This window comes from Bufo bufo, chromosome 5 (assembly GCF_905171765.1).
Source record: "Bufo bufo chromosome 5, aBufBuf1.1, whole genome shotgun sequence".
Classification (NCBI taxonomy): domain Eukaryota; kingdom Metazoa; phylum Chordata; class Amphibia; order Anura; family Bufonidae; genus Bufo; species Bufo bufo.
Window position 1 is genome coordinate 410,534,736 of NC_053393.1, and position 19,069 is coordinate 410,553,804.

The 19,069-nt window shown below is 43.3% G+C and overlaps 1 protein-coding gene across 1 annotated transcript in view; it reads left to right on the forward strand.

Annotated features, from left to right (window-relative positions):
* LOC121001871 (ubiquitin-conjugating enzyme E2 E2) overlaps positions 1-19,069 on the forward strand; it is a 250,505-nt gene that overhangs the window by 19,518 nt on the left and 211,918 nt on the right. Inside the window, exon 2 of the mRNA XM_040433093.1 lies at positions 6,481-6,665. Coding sequence (XP_040289027.1) covers positions 6,481-6,665 — 185 coding nt within the window. The remainder of the gene's footprint in view (positions 1-6,480; positions 6,666-19,069) is intronic.

The following is a 19,069-nucleotide window of genomic DNA, read 5'->3' on the forward strand; positions in this document are numbered from 1 at the left end:
CCCAGGCACTCGCCTTAATTAAGCAGAGAAAAAAAAAAAAAAAAAAAATTTTAAATGCAAGTACAAAAATACAAACACTTAACTTTCAATGATCTCTGCTGCAATCCACACTCAGCCACCTGCAATCACTCCCACAAAACCACACACAGCTCTAGAACTCCTTATTTTTTAACTCCACTTAATAAGAAGCCACTTAGTAGAGCAAGCCTCAGAAAGAGCAGGCTCTGAAGAGTATAAGTGGCTCAATTTATAGCACCTGGTTGCCCCAGGCACTCGCCTTAATTAAGCAGAGAAAAAAAAAAAAAAAAAAATTTTTAAATGCAAGTACAAAAATACAAACACTTAACTTTCAATGATCTCTGCTGCAATCCACACTCAGCCACCTGCAATCACTCCCACAAAACCACACACAGCTCTAGAACTCCTTATTTTTTAACTCCACTTAATAAGAAGCCACTTAGTAGAGCAAGCCTCAGAAAGAGCAGGCTCTGAAGAGTATAAGTGGCTCAATTTATAGCACCTGGTTGCCCCAGGCACTCGCCTTAATTAAGCAGAGAAAAAAAAAAAAAAAAAGATTTTAAATGCAAGTACAAAAATACAAACACTTAACTTTCAATGATCTCTGCTGCAATCCACACTCAGCCACCTGCAATCACTCCCACAAAACCACACACAGCTCTAGAACTCCTTATTTTTTAACTCCACTTAATAAGAAGCCACTTAGTAGAGCAAGCCTCAGAAAGAGCAGGCTCTGAAGAGTATAAGTGGCTCAATTTATAGCACCTGGTTGCCCCAGGCACTCGCCTTAATTAAGCAGAGAAAAAAAAAAAAAAAAAAGATTTTAAATGCAAGTACAAAAATACAAACACTTAACTTTCAATGATCTCTGCTGCAATCCACACTCAGCCACCTGCAATCACTCCCACAAAACCACACACAGCTCTAGAACTCCTTATTTTTTAACTCCACTTAATAAGAAGCCACTTAGTAGAGCAAGCCTCAGAAAGAGCAGGCTCTGAAGAGTATAAGTGGCTCAATTTATAGCACCTGGTTGCCCCAGGCACTCGCCTTAATTAAGCAGAGAAAAAAAAAAAAAAAAAAGATTTTAAATGCAAGTACAAAAATACAAACACTTAACTTTCAATGATCTCTGCTGCAATCCACACTCAGCCACCTGCAATCACTCCCACAAAACCACACACAGCTCTAGAACTCCTTATTTTTTAACTCCACTTAATAAGAAGCCACTTAGTAGAGCAAGCCTCAGAAAGAGCAGGCTCTGAAGAGTATAAGTGGCTCAATTTATAGCACCTGGTTGCCCCAGGCACTCGCCTTAATTAAGCAGAGAAAAAAAAAAAAAAAAAAAGATTTTAAATGCAAGTACAAAAATACAAACACTTAACTTTCAATGATCTCTGCTGCAATCCACACTCAGCCACCTGCAATCACTCCCACAAAACCACACACAGCTCTAGAACTCCTTATTTTTTAACTCCACTTAATAAGAAGCCACTTAGTAGAGCAAGCCTCAGAAAGAGCAGGCTCTGAAGAGTATAAGTGGCTCAATTTATAGCACCTGGTTACACTGTTACACTTTATACCACTATCTAAATTCTTCACAGCTTCCATAACTTGCTTTCCGTAGCGATCCGCACCCTCCTTTAAAGTTATATTACCCAGAGAAACGAGGCTGCTGTAAAGTGTGCGGTATGAATATCCGCCATAGGCTCATTCTTTAATACCTCGTGATATAATGTCGTGGTTTATATTGTATCTCTTCTAAAAAGGTGCTTCCTGTATAAAGGCAATATTCCTATTTGCACAACGGATTGCGAGAGCTGATGGAGCCCTTCGTGGGATAGTAACAGTGTGATTTTAGTTGCTTATGTTATTTTAGGACACCACTTCAATGATGTGTGACTTGCAGGAAATAGAGTTAAAAGGAACTTATCAGCAGAATGTTACTCCTATATCCATTAGGGGATGTCCAGACCGCACTGCCGCACCACGGTTGCGTTGCAGCAAAGTGCTGTGTGCCCCTTCGAGCTGAAGCAGGATCAAGGGAACTAATTACACAATCCTGGACCATAATCCGCAGTGGTCCATGAGTAGTACTGCAGATAAAGAGTCCAAATCACCATTTTTTATTCTCCTACTGTCGGCTTTCAAAGCTGCACTAAAATACAAATCAGGACTGCCGTGCTGTGCTGACCTATTGGAGAGGACTCCTCGATGCACAGCAGTCCCTACTGTGTATTTGAATGCAGCCTGTGGGGGAACAGAGCAGTAGGAAAAGGAAAAGTAGCAGCTGGACTTTATCTGCCGCAATACTCGTGCATTACTGCAGATAATAGTCCAAAATCAGGGTGACAGATTTCCTTTAAAGGGAGTCTTTCACCCAATCTGAGCGTTTTAGACCATTATGGGCAGAGGAACAGCTTTTCATATTGCGCATGCGTCGGCCAACTAAAGACAGCTGGCCCGACGTCCTCTGGTGCCATTCGTGACTTTCGCCGGCTGGAGGCGGAGGAGGTAATAGGACAAAAGGGCTTTCCGGCTTTGTGATCACAGTTGCTGCTTACAAAGGGACCAAAGAGGAAAGTGCTCTTTATGCACATCATTATACTAGTTTACTATTATATTAGTGTATTAGTGACTGATGCCTAAAGAAAAACCTCTGTTATTACATTTTTCCATCTACCAATGAAACTTATAAAAAGGTTTATTCCACTTTTATAAACTATAATGGGCCTGGGAAATGATTGTGTTCAGTGACAAAAACTTAAAGGGAACCTGTCAGCAGTTTTATGGTGTCCTAACTAAGGGCAACATAAATAAGTGACTGATTCTCTTAGCAAAATGCTGGGTCACTTTCTTTAATTGACCCAGTCAATCTGCCAACATCTTGTATTGAAATGCTCCAGCTGATAATGATGAGTCCTGAATATTCATGAGCTCCTTACTCTCCCCGCCCACCTGCTGCTGATTGACAGTTATTTTCCATATGAATCAGCAGCAGGTGGGCAGGGGAGTGGCTATAGCTCTGAATTAAATAAACACTGGACTCAATGACATCACACTGGACTCAAATCAGCTCATTAGCATGCGGCATGTGGCATCTTTGTGTGTATATTATGAGTAGAGATGAGCGAACTTCTGTTTTAAGTTCGGCGTCTAAAGTTCGGCTTCCGGTTAGCGGAGGATCCCGATATGGATTCCGAATTCCGTTGTGGTCCGTGGTAGCGGAATCAATAATGGCCATTATTGATTCCGCTACCACGGACCACAACGGAATTCGGAATCCATATCGGGATCCTCCGCTAACCGGAAGCCGAACTTTAGACGCCGAACTTAAAACAGAAGTTCGCTCATCTCTAATTATGAGGTAACCATCTCTCACACCAGTAAGTGATACATCTAAGGTACTTTTTAGTAGTTAATGATTGTATATAATTAGTTAGTTAGAATATAATCAAATATCCACATGACAGGTTCCCTTTAAAGGGATTGAACCTGGTCATATCCCCTTCTTCACCTAGGCAGCTCCTCTAAGTGGAGCATTTCATGACCCGATGCTCTCCCTTGCCCTGCGCTGTATCGCGCAGGGCAAGGGCTTTTTTGTTAACATTTTTACACTACTAGGGGGAGGCTTCCACCTAGCAGTGTTACCGGTGACATCACTGGCACTAATAGGCAGTCTTTACCGCTGCCATAGCCTGTTTTAGAGGCTAAGGCAGCGCTAAAGCCTGCCCACTAGTGCCGGTGACATCACCGGGAACCCTGCTAGGTGGAAGCCTCCGCCTAGCAGAGACCCGGTACGTCACCAGATCTGCTGAATTGCTCCAGTGCGCAGCTCAGAGGGACTGTCTGGGTGAAGAAGGGAATATGTCCAGGTTAAGCTCTGAACCCGGACTACCCCTTTAATATTTGGTACCCATTTTAAACCATAACATAGGCACTACCTGTTTGGTTTAACGGAAGACATACAATGACACAGTGCCCCCACTCCTTCTCCTCATGATTTAAAGGTGTTGTCTCGCATCAGCAAACTGCAATTATTATGTAGAAAAAGTTTAGACAAGACACTTACTAATGTACTGTGATTTATTTTTACATCACATTATTCACTCCTCCTATCCAGAGGTTACGACCACCCTGCATTCCAGCAGCAGTGGTCGCGCTTGCACACTATAGGAAAAAGCGCTGGACTATACACACTCCTATGGTCCCGGCCACCAGAGAGGCCGGCACTTTTTCCGATAATGTGCAAGTATGACCACCACTGCTGGATTACAGGGTGGTCGTATCCATGGAAAGAGCAGTGTATAATGTGATGGAAAAAAGAATCAAGCCAGCAAAGGAAGCAATATGGAGAATAGCAATACATTAGTACCTCTTTAATGAAGGTGGATATTTTCCTGCCAGGGTGACATTTTTGGGCTACATTGTGAAATTCGGCATATTGAGCCTGAGGTATAACAATAAGCAGACAGGAGTGGGATGACTGCCATTACATCTCTGACTACTGCCAGGTTGCAATGTGTAGATAATTTTTTCTGATTTTACAAACTCCTATTAAATGGGAGGTAACCAGTTTCATACCTTGGGGGTCATTAACTAAAGACCGGTGTTTCACATGCCAATCTTATTAACATCCCCGCTGAAGGAAGATACAACTAATTTATTAAGAGGCAAACTTTCGATTTTCTGTGCCCACTCTGCAGATCACACCCTCCTGAACCCCTCTAATTTCAGGCATGTCCTCTTTTGAACATCATTTTACTGTTTGTATGAAGCTGAATAATGTGTTAATGATCTATACAGTGCAATCTTGCATTCTTGGCTTCAGACCTGAAATTTCCTGGCATTCATTGCTGTCTTTGCATTATAAAGACACAATTAAGTTGTTGAATGTTCACATTTCTTCTGGAGGCTTCGGCAGAAGCCTCAGTCGTAAGTTCTGTCAAATTTGACAGGAAAATAATGCAGCGTGCCGCACTGCTCTTCCTATTGAAACTGCACGCACAATGATGGAAACCCGATGCACCCCTTAGGGTACCTTCACACTTGTGGTAGAGTGATCCGGAAAGTAGTTCCGTCGCCGGATCCGGCAATCTGCATGCAAACGGACAGCATATGTAGACGGATCCGGATGCGGATCCGTCTTACAAATGCATTGCAAGAACGGATCCGTCTCTCCGGATGTCATCCAGAGAAACTGATCCGTTATATGTCTTTTTCACATGCGCATGCGCAGACCGGAAGGACTGATCCGGCATTGCGGTATTTTTAAAGCCAGATCCAGCACTAATACATTTCAATGTAAATTATTGCCGGATCCGGCCTTCCGGCAACTGATCCGGAATTTGGGACAGAGATAATACCGCAGCATGCTGCGGTATTTTCTCCGTCCAAAACGCCGTTCAGTGACTGAACTGAAGACATCCTGATGCATCCTGAACGGATTGCTCTCCATTCAGAATGCATGGGGATAAAACTGATCCGTTTTTTTCCGGTATTGAGCCCCTAGGACGGAACTCTATGCCGGAAAAGAAAAACGCAAGTGTGAAAGTACCCTTAGACTTCAGTGGGGTCCATCAAGCGCCGTTTGCAGATCTAGCACTCCATTAATAAGCTTTTTCTTTAGAAATCTTAAAGGAATTGACCACTTTCTGGCTTGACTAATATGTTTGTAAGATGACTATATGGCATTACTAATATAGCCTTTGTCGAAATTCTGCATCATTTGCTATATTTCATAAGGTATTTTCGCTTGTTGGTCTTTTGTGCTGTCCACATAGAGGTCTTGTCCATAAAATGGCTTATGGAGGGTCATGTGACCTGGCAGATCACTCAGTCTCTTCCATTTAAATACATAGCATCTGCACTTGCACTGTTGGAAGTTTAGTGCAGGTGAGGAAGGCTGAGTTATGTGTCTGGTCACATGACCCTCCATCAGCGGCCATTTTATGGACAGGACCTCTATGCGGACAGCACAGAAGATTTTTCATCGAGGGGACATGGCTTATGATGTATAGCAAACGGCATCAACAAAAGGTAAATTGGCAAGGGCCATATCCTCAGCTTAAACACAAATTGGTCAACAGTAACCAGAAAGTGGACAACCCCTTTAATGGAAGTGTGAACAGAGACTAAGCTTTGTCAGTAAAAAATAAAAATCTGTTTCCAGTAGCAAGCAGTAGATAACAGTATTGTTTTGTGTGCATTTTATACCTTCATTGATTTATATCTTGTGTTTATAATATTATGATATAATGTGATCTTATTTCTAATGTACAGTAATCTTCTGGGAAATAAAAAGAATATATAAATCCGAATGAAAGCTAGTAATTTTCGAATAATACAGATATGATTGAAAGTGAATCGAGCTGTTTTCTGAATAGTTTAGCAGAGTAGATATTTTATTTTATTATTTTATTTTTTTCCAGTTGTTAACATTAATGTAATTTTACTTTGTAGAACCTCAAAATGTCAACTGAAGGTCAAAGGGTAGATGATAGTCCAAGCACTAGCGGAGGTAGCTCTGACGGAGACCAACGAGAAGGTCTTCAAAATGAGCAAGAGCGGGAAAAGGTTCAACCTAAGAAGAAAGAAGGGAAGATATCCAGCAAAACAGCTGCCAAACTGTCCACGAGTGCCAAAAGGTACAATATTCCTCATTAATGTTGTACTTTATTTCCTCAGTATTCTCAATTGGGTTTTTAAGAGCATGCAGAACCAGTATTATCACATTTATAGGAGTCACAGTAAGTGTATAACGTCTTCATGGCTTTTTAGGCGATTGGTTGCCTTCAAAAACCAAAAACCCATCTGCAGATTGAAATAAACATTGATTAGTTCTGTCTCTTTCCAGGAGATCTGGGTGACAACTGATAGAGCTGACTTTCCTGTTCCCAAAAGTGTTGTCAACCAACTTAGTTCTGAATGACTACTCTAGCAAGTTAGGCAGTGACATGTGAGTGAAGGAGGAATTGCTGCACAACTAAGCAAATTTGCACTTAGTAGACTGGCAAAATTGGTTTTCCCACCACAAAGGGAAAGGCCACTGTGGCAGACTTGATACTTTAATGAATTACATTAATGTGATAAGAAACCGTGTAATACTGCAAATCCACTTAATTTTCTTTGCATGGTGCCTGTGACTTGACCATAAATCACTTTCATTCGACACATCTCCCTAGTCTAAGTAGCTTCACCAGGTACAGAAAGTGTTGTCCTGTGTGGAAGTTACTGAGGAACACCTGAATCTGTATTTGCTTCGGTTTACAGCCAGTCACTTTTGTGTTGTAATGCTATACAGCATATGGTCAGTAAAATATTTTATAGTGCTAAAATAGCTAAATATTAGTCACTTCACTTGACCAACCACAAATCGGGAACAAGCCATTCGTCCCACAGAAATGTCTGACCATGAATGATGGAGATGAAAGCAGCACTTGCATGTAGAAATTACCTCCTCCCCATACAGATTCATTGTTTTTGGGCAGCAAATTCCCATTAACACAAGATGATCTGTTGCCCAAAAATTATAATTTTGGTGTCCGCATTAACAATGCTTTCACTCAATGAACGAGTGTTTACTCGTTCATCAAGTGATCGGTAGGACCTTTACACAGGGTAGTTATTGGGAATGAGCATTACAAAGAACTCTCCTTCCCAATAATTGCCATGATCGTTGGCCAGTGTAAAGAGGCCTTAAAGAGGACCTTTCACTAGTTTAAAAACTAAAAACTAACTATATCAGTGGGCAGAGCGGCGCCCAGGGGTCCCCCTGCACTTACTAGTATGTCTGGGCGCCGCTCCGTTCGCCCGGTATAGGCTCCGGTGTCTATAGCTCCCTCTGTTGTACTGGGCGGAGTTTTTGTATTAGGGTTGTCCCTTGCTGCAGCGCTGGCCACTCGTAGCGCACAGCTCATAGCCTGGGAGCCTATACCGGGCGAACGGAGCGGCGCCCAGACATACTAGTAAGTGCAGGGGGACCCCTGGGCGCTGCTCTGCCCACTGATATAGTTAGTTTTTAGTTTTTAAACTAGTGAAAGGTCCTCTTTAAAATAGGTAGTGAAATATTCTGAACAGTCATCCATTAAATTCTGATAAAGATCGCACTACTGTCCAGCAGTGCGAGTAAATACAGTGGTGCTTTAAAGTTTGTGAACCCTTCAGAATTTTCTATATTTCTGCATAAAATTTCCCTTAATCAGATTTGAACACATCCTAAAAGTAGGTAAAGATAACCAAATCAAACAAATGAGTCAAAAATATTTGTCATTTATTTATTGAGGAAAATGATCCAATATCACAGGTCTGTGAGTTGCAAAAGTATGTGAACCTTTAGGATTAGCGCATGATTTGAAGTTGAAATTAGGTTTTTCAATCAATGGGATGATAAACAGGGATAATCCAAAGGAGATTTTTGAGGACCTCGGAAGAAGAGTGGATGGTGCTCATCAGGCTGGAAAAGGTTACAAAACCATATGTAAATAGTTTATCCATATTCCAGCGACCCTCCAGACTCCCCATTAATACGAAGGCTTATTTCCTTCAGCCTGTGTGTGTAAGATACCTGATGATCATCTTTTTCTCTCTAGTAGTTTAGTAAACAGTATTTTGTATTAAATCTGTCCTTGCTGTGCTGATATTTTGCTTTCCATGCTCTAACATCCTATGGGTTTGTGGCAGACTTGTGTTAATATGCAGCAGCCAATCCGAGGAGGCAGAGCTGCAGGAGGAAGAAGTAAGGGTACTTTCACACTTGCGTTGTTTCATTCCGGCAGGCAGATCAGGCAAACTGTATGCAAACGCATGTCATTTTTTCTGACTGAAAATACATTTTTCAGACTTATCAGGATCCTGATCAGTCTGAAAAATGCATTGCAATACCGGATCAGTTTTTCCGGTGTCATCAGGCAAAACGGATCCGGTATTTATTTTCTCATTTTTAAAGGTCTGCGCATGCGCAGACCGGAAGGACGGATCCGGCATTCCGGTATTTTGAATGCCGGATCCTGCACTAATACATTTCTATAGGAAAAAATGCCGGATCCGACATGCAGGCAAGTCTTCAGTTTTTTTCGCCGGAGATAAAACCGTAGCATGAGAGTCTTGGTTTCTTTTGGTTCCAAATGAACGAGCTAAAAAGTTTTCTGAGGGAGCCATAGTAAGACTTAGGGACGGGGATGGGTAAAACCTGTTGGAGGTAAGTGAGGCGAGGTAGTATTAGCGAAACCAAAAGGTTTTTACGACCAAACCAAGATATGGTAGGAATATTTAGTCTATTTATGTCAGGAGTGATGGACTGTAATAGGGGCAGGTAGTTAAGTGCAAATAGTTCAGACGGATTAGGGCTTATCTTGACCCCCAAGTAAGTGATATAGGGAGATGACCAATCGAAAGGAGAGTTCTCTTTTAGGCTCAGTTGGTTTCGTTGGGAAATCTTTATACATTTTACCAAGGATTTTTGTTTATTGATCTTAAAGTTGGATAGGAGGCTATACGTATCCAGATAATTTTGAATTATGGGGAGCGAAAGACTTGGGTTAGATGTCATGATCATGATGTCATCTGCAAAAGCCGCAAGTTTGTGATCTTGGCCTCCCAGCATCACTCCGTGGATGTCCCGGTCTGCTCTCAGTCTGACAAGAAGAGGCTCCAGGGCTAAAACAAAAAGTAAGGGCGATAGGGGACATCCCTGACGGGTACCGTTTTGTATTCTGAAAGGGTCAGTTAGGTCTCCATTGATCAGAACTGAGGCTGATGCTTGAGCATACATTGCGAAGGTAGCTTGCACAAAGGGACCAGGCAGGCCAAACCCAGAAAGGATTTGCTTCAAGTATTTCCAGCTAATTCTATCGAATGCTTTTTCCGCGTCTGTGCTTAAGAGGAGTAGCGGCTTAGAGCGAAAAACAGAGTGGTATATCACGTTTAGGACTCTAGACGTATTATCTCTGCCCTCTCTTCCTCTGACAAAGCCCACCTGATCCCCATGTACAAGCAAGGGTAAAAGGGTAGCGAGGCGATTCGCTAGCATTTTCGCTAATAATTTGAGGTCTATGTTGAGAAGTGAAATGGGCCTATAGCTTGCACAATGTTTTGGGTTTTTCCCTTCCTTGGGGATTAAGGTTATGTGAGCCATTGTCATATCTCTAGATAGCTGTTTCCCCTGTAGAGCCATGTTGCAGACTGAGAGCAGATGTGGAAGAACCACTTGTTGGTATGTCTTATAATACTATACTGGGAACCCATCAGGGCCTGGACTCTTGCCATGGGGAGATTGTGTTAGTGCCTTAGTCAGTTCCTCTAGAGTAAAATGGGATGCCAAACTAAGTTTATGCTCAGGAGATAGAGTGGGCAGGGAGATTGAATCCAGGAAGGACGCAAGGAGATCTGAGTGGGTTTCTGGGTTCAAAGTTGGGGGAAGGTTATATAGTGCCTCATAGAATGTGCAGAATTGAGTTCCTATTAGTTTTGTAGAATAAAGGGGAACTCCTTGGGGGGATTCCAGTTGGTGTAAATAGTTTGTAGCTCGCCTGTCCCTTATTCTACGCATCATAAATTTGGACGCTTTGTCCCCATGTGCATAGAATTTGTGTTGAGAGTTTAAAAAATATTTGGCAGTAGAATGTTGCATAAGAGATTTCAATTCTGCTTTTAGGGATGAGAGCTCCGTGAAGTGTGACTCTGATAGGGATTTTTTTATGTAGGTTCTCTAAAGAGAAAATCCTGCTACTCAAGGAATCTATCTTTTTATTCCTTTCTTTTTTTTAGGAATGCCCCAAGGCTAATGAAGTGCCCTCTGATGAAAGGCTTATGGGCGTCCCAAAGTGACTGGTCTGAAGTCTCGGGTAGTTTATTAAGGGAGAAATATTCCTTGAGTAGATTAGATATCTTTTCCCTAACCTCTTGGTTGTTCAATAGGGACTCGTTTAGTCGCCATCTGAATTTACTTTGGTTAGGTGTAGGTGCTGAGATCGAGAGAAATATGGGGGCATGGTCCGATAAAAGGATGGAGCCTATTTTGGTTCCATGACAGAGCTGGAGATGTTCCTTGGACACAAAGAGGTAGTCCAATCTGTGATATGATTTGTGGGGGTGGGAATAAAACGTATAGTCGTTCGTGTCTGGATTGAATATGCGCCATGCATCCATGAGGTGCAAATTCCAGAAACCTTCCCTTATAAGGCGTAATGTCTTAAGAGACAAACCCGACCTGTGGGATGAGGAATCAAGGAGTGGATTCAAGGTAGCATTTAAGTCCCCTCCAACTACTGTCAATCCCTCAGCAAAGGATTCTATTAGGGGAAAGATTTTAGCAAACCATGAGTGTTGTCCCGTATTAGGAGCATACAGATTAATAATGGTATAGGTTGGAGGACCAATAGAGCCTTTAACTAATAGGTATTTCCCTTCTGGATCTTGGAGGTGGGAGATATATTTAAAGGGAATCCTCTGGAATCCAATACTCACCCTCCCGGACGCAGCAGAATTACCTCCGCAATGATACCAAAGGGGGTAGTTGGAAAAGGATAAATTGGGGTAATGATTAAATTTGAAGTGTGTCTCCTGAAGGAGGAGGACGCTGGCCCCGGATTTGCGTAGCAATGTGAAGACCTGGCTCCTCTTAGAAGGGGAGTTAAAGCCCTTAACATTAAAGGACGCAAATGATAAGTCAGCCATGTGGTCTGTTGTAAGGGTGTTTACCTTGATGCAGCCAGGTCCCCCTCCTGGAGACCCACCTTTGAGTGCTACTGGAGCTACAGATTCGGGGAGGTGAGGCAGGAGCCAGAGGATTCTTCCATAATGTCATGCAAGTTGGAGTGAAGAAGACAAGTACCTTTAACCAAAAGTAAACAAAAGAACAGGTAACTATTAAATGAACTTTTGAATAATAAGGCCCATCTGTATGGGTCATTCTGAGGAGCATAATAAGGATCGCAAGGGGGGAAAAGGTTTATCAACCCTATTGTGATCCTCACAGCACATAGAAACAGCCTCAACAGTGAGGCAAAGTGACAGACTGATTAGGGATGTCAGAGGAGATTGTAAAAGGGGGAAAGGGGGGGGGGGGAAGGGAGATATAGGTGGGAGGACATTGTGAGCAGGGGAAAGTAGAGGGCATAAGGGGAGGAATTGCGAAAGGGTACATACGTGGTTAAATTATTTCTGACATTCAGGCTGCAGTTAGTTAACCAGGATCTACAGAGTCATCTGGGTGGTCTTGCGCTTGATCTTCTGGGACCTCAGAGTGCGTGGAGGTTCAAAGGGTGAGATCTTTGGGACCTCTGGCAAGTCGGTGAGGTCCTGGTAAAGTTCCCAGTTTTCTATTGGAAGTGGAGGAATTTGGAGATGTTCGTATACTCCAATTAAATCTATGAAGGAGGAGACGGTAAGACGGCACCCTTCATAGAAAAATGAGATCCCGAACGGAAAGGTCCATCGATATGGCGTCTTCTTAGCTCTGAGCCAGTCGGTCAGGGGCTTCAAACTTCTTCTTTTCTTCAGGGTGGAAGGGGCCAGGTCTTGGTAGACAGCTATAGGAACTCCTTCAAATGTCAGATCGGAAATGTTCCTTGCGGCTTCCAGCACTGCCGTCTTGGTTTGGAAGTTGAGGAACCGACAAATGATGTCCCTAGGTAGCTCCGAGGGTTTAGGTTTGGGTCGCAAGGCCCGATGCGCTCTTTCCACTGTTATATCTGTGTGCATGTCTGGGCCCAATATGGAGCTGCAGATCTCCGTCACCGCCGCCGGGATGTTAACTGCTTCGACAGATTCTGGAACTCCCCTGAAGCTCAAGTTGTTTCTGCGCCCCCTGTTTTCCTGATCCTCCACTGCATTATGGAGCTCGTTCAGGTAAGTGCGGCATTTCTGTAGGGAAGTGGCCGTAGCTGACTGATGTTCCAGGACTGCAGTTTGGTGAGACTCTAGGGCCACGACCCGGTCACCTATGTGGTGGACATCATGGCGGAGAGCCGTTAACTCACTCAGTATCGGTTCCATCGCCTTGCTGAGGGACTGTTTCAAGAAGCGACGGGTAATCGGGAGAGCTGTCTTGCATTGAGAGTCTTCCGTGTCGCTTTCCCCCTCGGACACCTCAGAGGAACGTTCGCGCGCCCTGTGCGATGTAGCCGGCGCCATTTTAGTTTCTCTAGCCGCTACTGTGGCGGCAGCCTTTTTTATAAATTTGTCCATATCTCCACTGATATTTGGAGGTTTAGGGACACTAGGGTTATCTCCAGCCCTTGGGTTACCAATCTTGACCATTGTCCCGTCTGTCGGCTTGCGTTAGCTAGTGCTGTGCAGGAATCGGTACGGAGAGCTCCTGACTATGCGGCCATCACAGTCCGGCGCTAGCTCCGCCCCCCCCTTTACACCCACTTAAAGGGGTTGTTGGGCTCTAGATATGATGACCTATCCCTAGGATAGTTACAAATATTTAAGGACAGCACTGACTTCCCATAAACGATCCTTGATGCAACAGCTTCTAGCAGTCAGGCTCATCCCACCCAGTTAGCCGGAATAATTGTACAAAAAAAGCATCTTCATCCTTCAGCTTTTTTTGGATATCCAACATGTACAAAACTAGTGACGTTTTGGCTTATTACATGCCTTCTCAAGCCATAAAATACAATTACACAGACATACAGATTTAAATACCATACACGTGGGACATAAACATAACACCAATCACATGGCATAAACTTTATTTCGGTAGAATATATCTGTGTCACAATCAATAGAATTGTAAAGCAGTTGATTGACGTTTCCATATTCCCTCCCTAGCACTAATTTCATATTACGTCATCGGAGGGTCTGCAAGATAGAACCTCCACATTATGACAGTTTTCCTATTTAACCTGCTCATGTCCGGAACATATCACACCCCGCATAGCTTTTATACACTGCTCAAAAAAAATAAAGGGAACACTTAAACAACACAATGTAACTCCAAGTCAATCACACTTCTGTGAAATCAAACTGTCCACTTAGGAAGCAACACTGAGTGACAATCAATTTCACATGCTGTTGTGCAAATGGGATAGACAACAGGTGGAAATTATAGGCAATTAGCAAGACACACCCAATAAAGGAGTGGTTCTGCAGGTGGTGACTACAGACCACTTCTCAGTTCCTATGCTTCCTGGCTGATGTTTTGGTCACTTTTGAATGCTGGCGGTGCTATCACTCTAGTGGTAGCATGAGACGGAGTCTACAACCCACACAAGTGGCTCAGGTAGTGCAGCTTATCCAGGATGGCACATCAATGCGAGCTGTGGCAAGAAGGTTTGCTGTGTCTGTCAGCGTAGTGTCCAGAGCATGGAGGCGCTACCAGGAGACAGGCCAGTACATCAGGAGACGTGGAGGAGGCCGTAGGAGGCCAACAACCCAGCAGCAGGACCGCTACCTCCGCCTTTGTGCAAGGAGGAACAGGAGGAGCACTGCCAGAGTCCTGCAAAATGACCTCCAGCAGGCCACAAATGTGCATGTGTCTGCTCAAACGGTCAGAAACAGACTCCATGAGGGTGATATGAGGGCCCGACGTCCACAGGTGGGGGTTGAGATTACAGCCCAACACCGTGCAGGACGTTTGGCATTTGCCAGAGAACACCAAGATTGGCAAATTCGCCACTGGCGCCCTGTGCTCTTCACAGATGAAAGCAGGTTCACACTGAGAACATGTGACAGAGTCTTGAGATGCCGTGGAGAACGTTTGGCATTGGGTCCGTAATGGTGTGGGGTGGCATTTCTTTGGAGGGCCGCACAGCCCTCCATGTGCTCGCCAGAGGTAGCCTGACTGCCATTAGGTACTGAGATGAGATCCTCAAACCCCTTGTGAGACCATATGCTGGTGCGGTTGGCCCTGGGTTCCTCCTAATGCAAGACAATGCTAGACCTCATGTGGCTGGAGTGTGTCAGCAGTTCCTGCAAGACGAAGGCATTGATGCTATGGACTGGCCCGCCCGTTCCCCAGACCTGAATCCAATTGAGCACATCTGGGACATCATGTCTTGCTCTATCCACCAACGTCACGTTGCACCACAGACTGTCCAGGAGTTGGCAGATGCTTTAATCCAGGTCTGGGAGGAGATCCCTCAGGAGACCGTCCGCCACCTCATCAGGAGCATGCACAGGCGTTGTAGGGAGGTCATACAGGCACGTGGAGGCCACACACACTACTGAGCCTCATTTTGACTTGTTTTAAGGACATTACATCAAAGTTGGATCAGCCTGTAGTGTGTTTTTCCACTTTAATTTTGAGTGTGACTCCAAATCCAGACCTCCATGGGTTGAAAAATTTGATTTCCATTTTTTTATTTTTGTGTGATTTTGTTGTCAGCACATTCAACTATGTAAAGAACAAAGTATTTCAGAAGAATATTTAATTAATTCAGATCTAGGATGTGTTATTTTTGTGTTTCCTTTATTTTTATGAGCAGTGTACATAGGAACAGAACGGCCCTTCTCTCCTGTACTCTATTGCCTCCATATAATTACACAACTCACTTGTGTCACATCCGGTCTGTTTGTTATGACACGCATAGCTCTACTACACATGACCTCCAAGATTAGCATCACAACCCCAATGCCTTCCTCCGTACTGACACTGATATTGATTGCCTATCCTAATGATAGGTAAAAGTCGACCTTGTAGCTGCTATATACCCTCTCGTTTTCCTCTTGTCACTCCTAAAGCGTCTAGGATGGAAATAGTCTGAACATCTCCTCTAATCCGTACACTGCAGTAATGGGCAGACTGTCATATATATTTATGGTTTGTCAGCATTTTTACATTTCTGAAGTGACTGAGGTTTTAGAAAGTACTTGTGACAAGTGTGACGAGTGACCTGTATGTTATCAGTGGAGCGTTTGCTGTATATTAGGTATAATAATCACACTCTGTTATGTGCATGCTTTAGTCCAGTGATTCCTAACCAGTTAGTCATAGGAAGCTGACTCACCTCTATGTCCAGATCAGTGTCCTAAACCTGATGGGTTCATGGATTATTTGCTGGCTGATGGATAGTATAATTTTATAAATGTGAACGATGCTACAAGGTCAAAATCACGTGGAACATTTATATGAAAAGAAAACAGCAAGGCTAGTATAATGTGAATGTCGCAAATGATCAACCACCTTTGTTAGGATATAATGTATTCATTTTTCTAAATTAGAATCAGTAATCTGAATTAGAATCCATTTTAAAGAGAACCTGTCACATCAAACATGGTGTTTGAGCATATTGTAGAGCAGGACGAGCTAAGAAGATTGATATATAATTTTGTGGGAAAAGATTCAATAAAACCTTACAATTTATTCATTTAAATTCCCACTCCTTCTGGACTTAGAAGTCATGGAGGCGGTCCTATCAGTGATTGTGCATACACAGATAGCTGTCAATCACTGATAGGACCGCCTCCACGACTTCAAAGTCCAGAATGAGCAGGAATTTAAATGTATAAATTATACGTTTTACTGAATATTTTCTCACAAAACTATATATCAGTCTGCTCAGCTCCTCCTGCACTATAACCTGCTGCCTGTACCTTACATTGCATTTTTGTGGTGACTGGTTCCCCTTAAATCAGTTTAAATGGCACAATTTTTTACAAAAATGGGATGTGACAAAAAGAACCCCTAAAAGCTCTCTTGCTAAGTTCACATCAGCACTAATGATTTTTTTTCTGTTCTGTTAAAGAACAGAAAAAACTGAGAAAAATGTTTCCATTAATTAGTTTGACTCCATTCCGTCATGTTTCTGTTTATTTACAGGAGAGAATGACAGAAAGGAGCTTTGTGTGTGTGGTTTTTTTTTTTTTTGCAACGTTAAAGTCAATGAATTTTACATAGTTACTACGGTTGAAAAAAGACTAGCAAGTTCAACCAAGAGATAGATGGGGCTGTTAACCCCAGAAGGAAGGGAGACTCAGATTTCTACACATTTTCATAAGCATTAATGTCATTTACTTTAAGAATTCATCTGAACCCTTTATAAAACTGTCCACTGTTCCTGCTGTGACCACGTCCTGGAGAAGTCTATTCCACAGATTCACAGTTCTTACAGTAAAGAAGTTTTGACGCTTCTGGAGACTAAACTTTTTCTTCTCCAGTCGGATGCAGTGCCCCTTGTCTTTTGAGGGCATTTTATATGGAACAGTTTTTTACCGTATTTTTTGTATGGCCCATTTATATATTTGTATAGGTTAATCATGTCCCCCTTAAGCATCTTTTCTCAAGACTAAATAAGACCTAACTAAGACCCTCCAGGCCCCTTATCAGTTCAGTTGCTCTCCTCTACTTTTTCCAGCTGCAGTGCATCCTTTCTATGGACTGGTGCCCAGAACTGGACTGCATATTTCAGATGAGGCCGCACCAGCGCTTTGTAAAGTGGTAGTACTACATCCCTGCCCTCGTTTAATGCTTAACAATATCCTGGTGGCCTTAGAAGCAGTTGATTGACATTGTATGCTGTTATTCAATCTATGACCTACAAGGACACCTAAATCCTTCTCTAAGTGACTCCCCCAGTGTTACATCCCCTAGGACAGTGATGGCGAACCTTTTAGAGACCGAGTGCCCAAACTGCAACCCAAAACCCACTTATTTATCACAAGGTGCCAACACGGCAATTTACCCTGAATACTACAGTCCAATATAGTGTATCTTCCATGTACTTTATCACTTAGCTATAATAGCCTGCCTACATTCAGTGTGCTGCCTGTGTTCATAGTGCGCCCTGCGCTGATGAATGGCAGGAAAAGTCTAAGGCATATTAGACTTTTTCCAGGACGTGGGTGCCCACAGGGAGGGCTCTGAGTGCCACCTCTGGCACCCGTGCCATATGTTCGCCACCACTGCCCTAGGACATATAAAGCACAGAGATTTATTACTACTAAGGGCTCTTTCACACCTGCGTTCTTTTCTTCCGGCATAGAGTTCCGTCGTCGGGGCTCTATGCCGGAAGAATCCTGATCAGTTTTATCCTAATGCATTCTGAATGGAGAGAAATCCGTTCAGGATGCATCAGGATGTCTTCAGTTCCGGACCGGAACGTTTTTTGGCCGGAGAAAACGTTTTTTGCTCCGGCCAAAAATCCTGAACACTTGCCGCAAGGCCGGATCCGGAATTAATGCCCATTGAAAGGCATTAATCCGGATCCGGCCTTAAGCTAAACGTCGTTTCGACGTTTAGCTTTTTCTGAATGGTTACCATGGCTGCCAGGACTTTAGCGTCTTGGCAGCCATGGTAAAGTGTAGTAGGGAATTCCGGCAAATGGAGTACACGACGGATCCGGACAACGCAAGTGTGAAAGAGCCCTAAGATGCATACCTTTACATTTATCCACATTGAACCTCATTTGCCAAGTTGATGCCCAATCACTCAGAGTGTTCAAGTCAGCTTGTAGTTTATGGACATCTTCCATAGACTGCACAGTACTACACAGCTTAGTGTCATCTGCAAAAATAGAAATGGTGCTATTAATCCCGTCGTCAATATCATAAATAAATAAATTAAATCGAGAACCCAGCACTGAATCTTACACCACTTATAACCCGGGACCATCTGAATAGGAATCATTGACCACAGCTCTCTGGACACGGTTCTTCAGCCAGTTTTCAATCCAATTACAAACTATGCTTTGCAAACCTGTAGACCTTACCTCAGGGCTTGACAAATTTCCTTCGAATCTAGGAGCCAGCTAAAAAAGTTAGGAGCCAGGCGGAGCCGCGTCATAAAATCTATATTGCGATATAATTTTTAGCATGTGCGATATATATCGCAATATATTGTTTTCTATATTTGGGGGGGGTGTTTAAACTTTTTTTTTTTTTTTTTACTTTTTATTTAATAACTATTAGCCTCCTTAAGGGCTAGAACCCTTGTCATATATTCACCCTAATAAAGCTCTATCAGGGTGAATAGGACTTTACACTCTCCCTGCTGCCCTGTGCTTTGTGCACACAACAGCAGGGAGCTGACCATGGCAGCCAGACTCTGATCAGCCCCTCCAGCCTCTGATCAGCCGCCCCACCCAGCCTCTGATCAGCCCCCCAG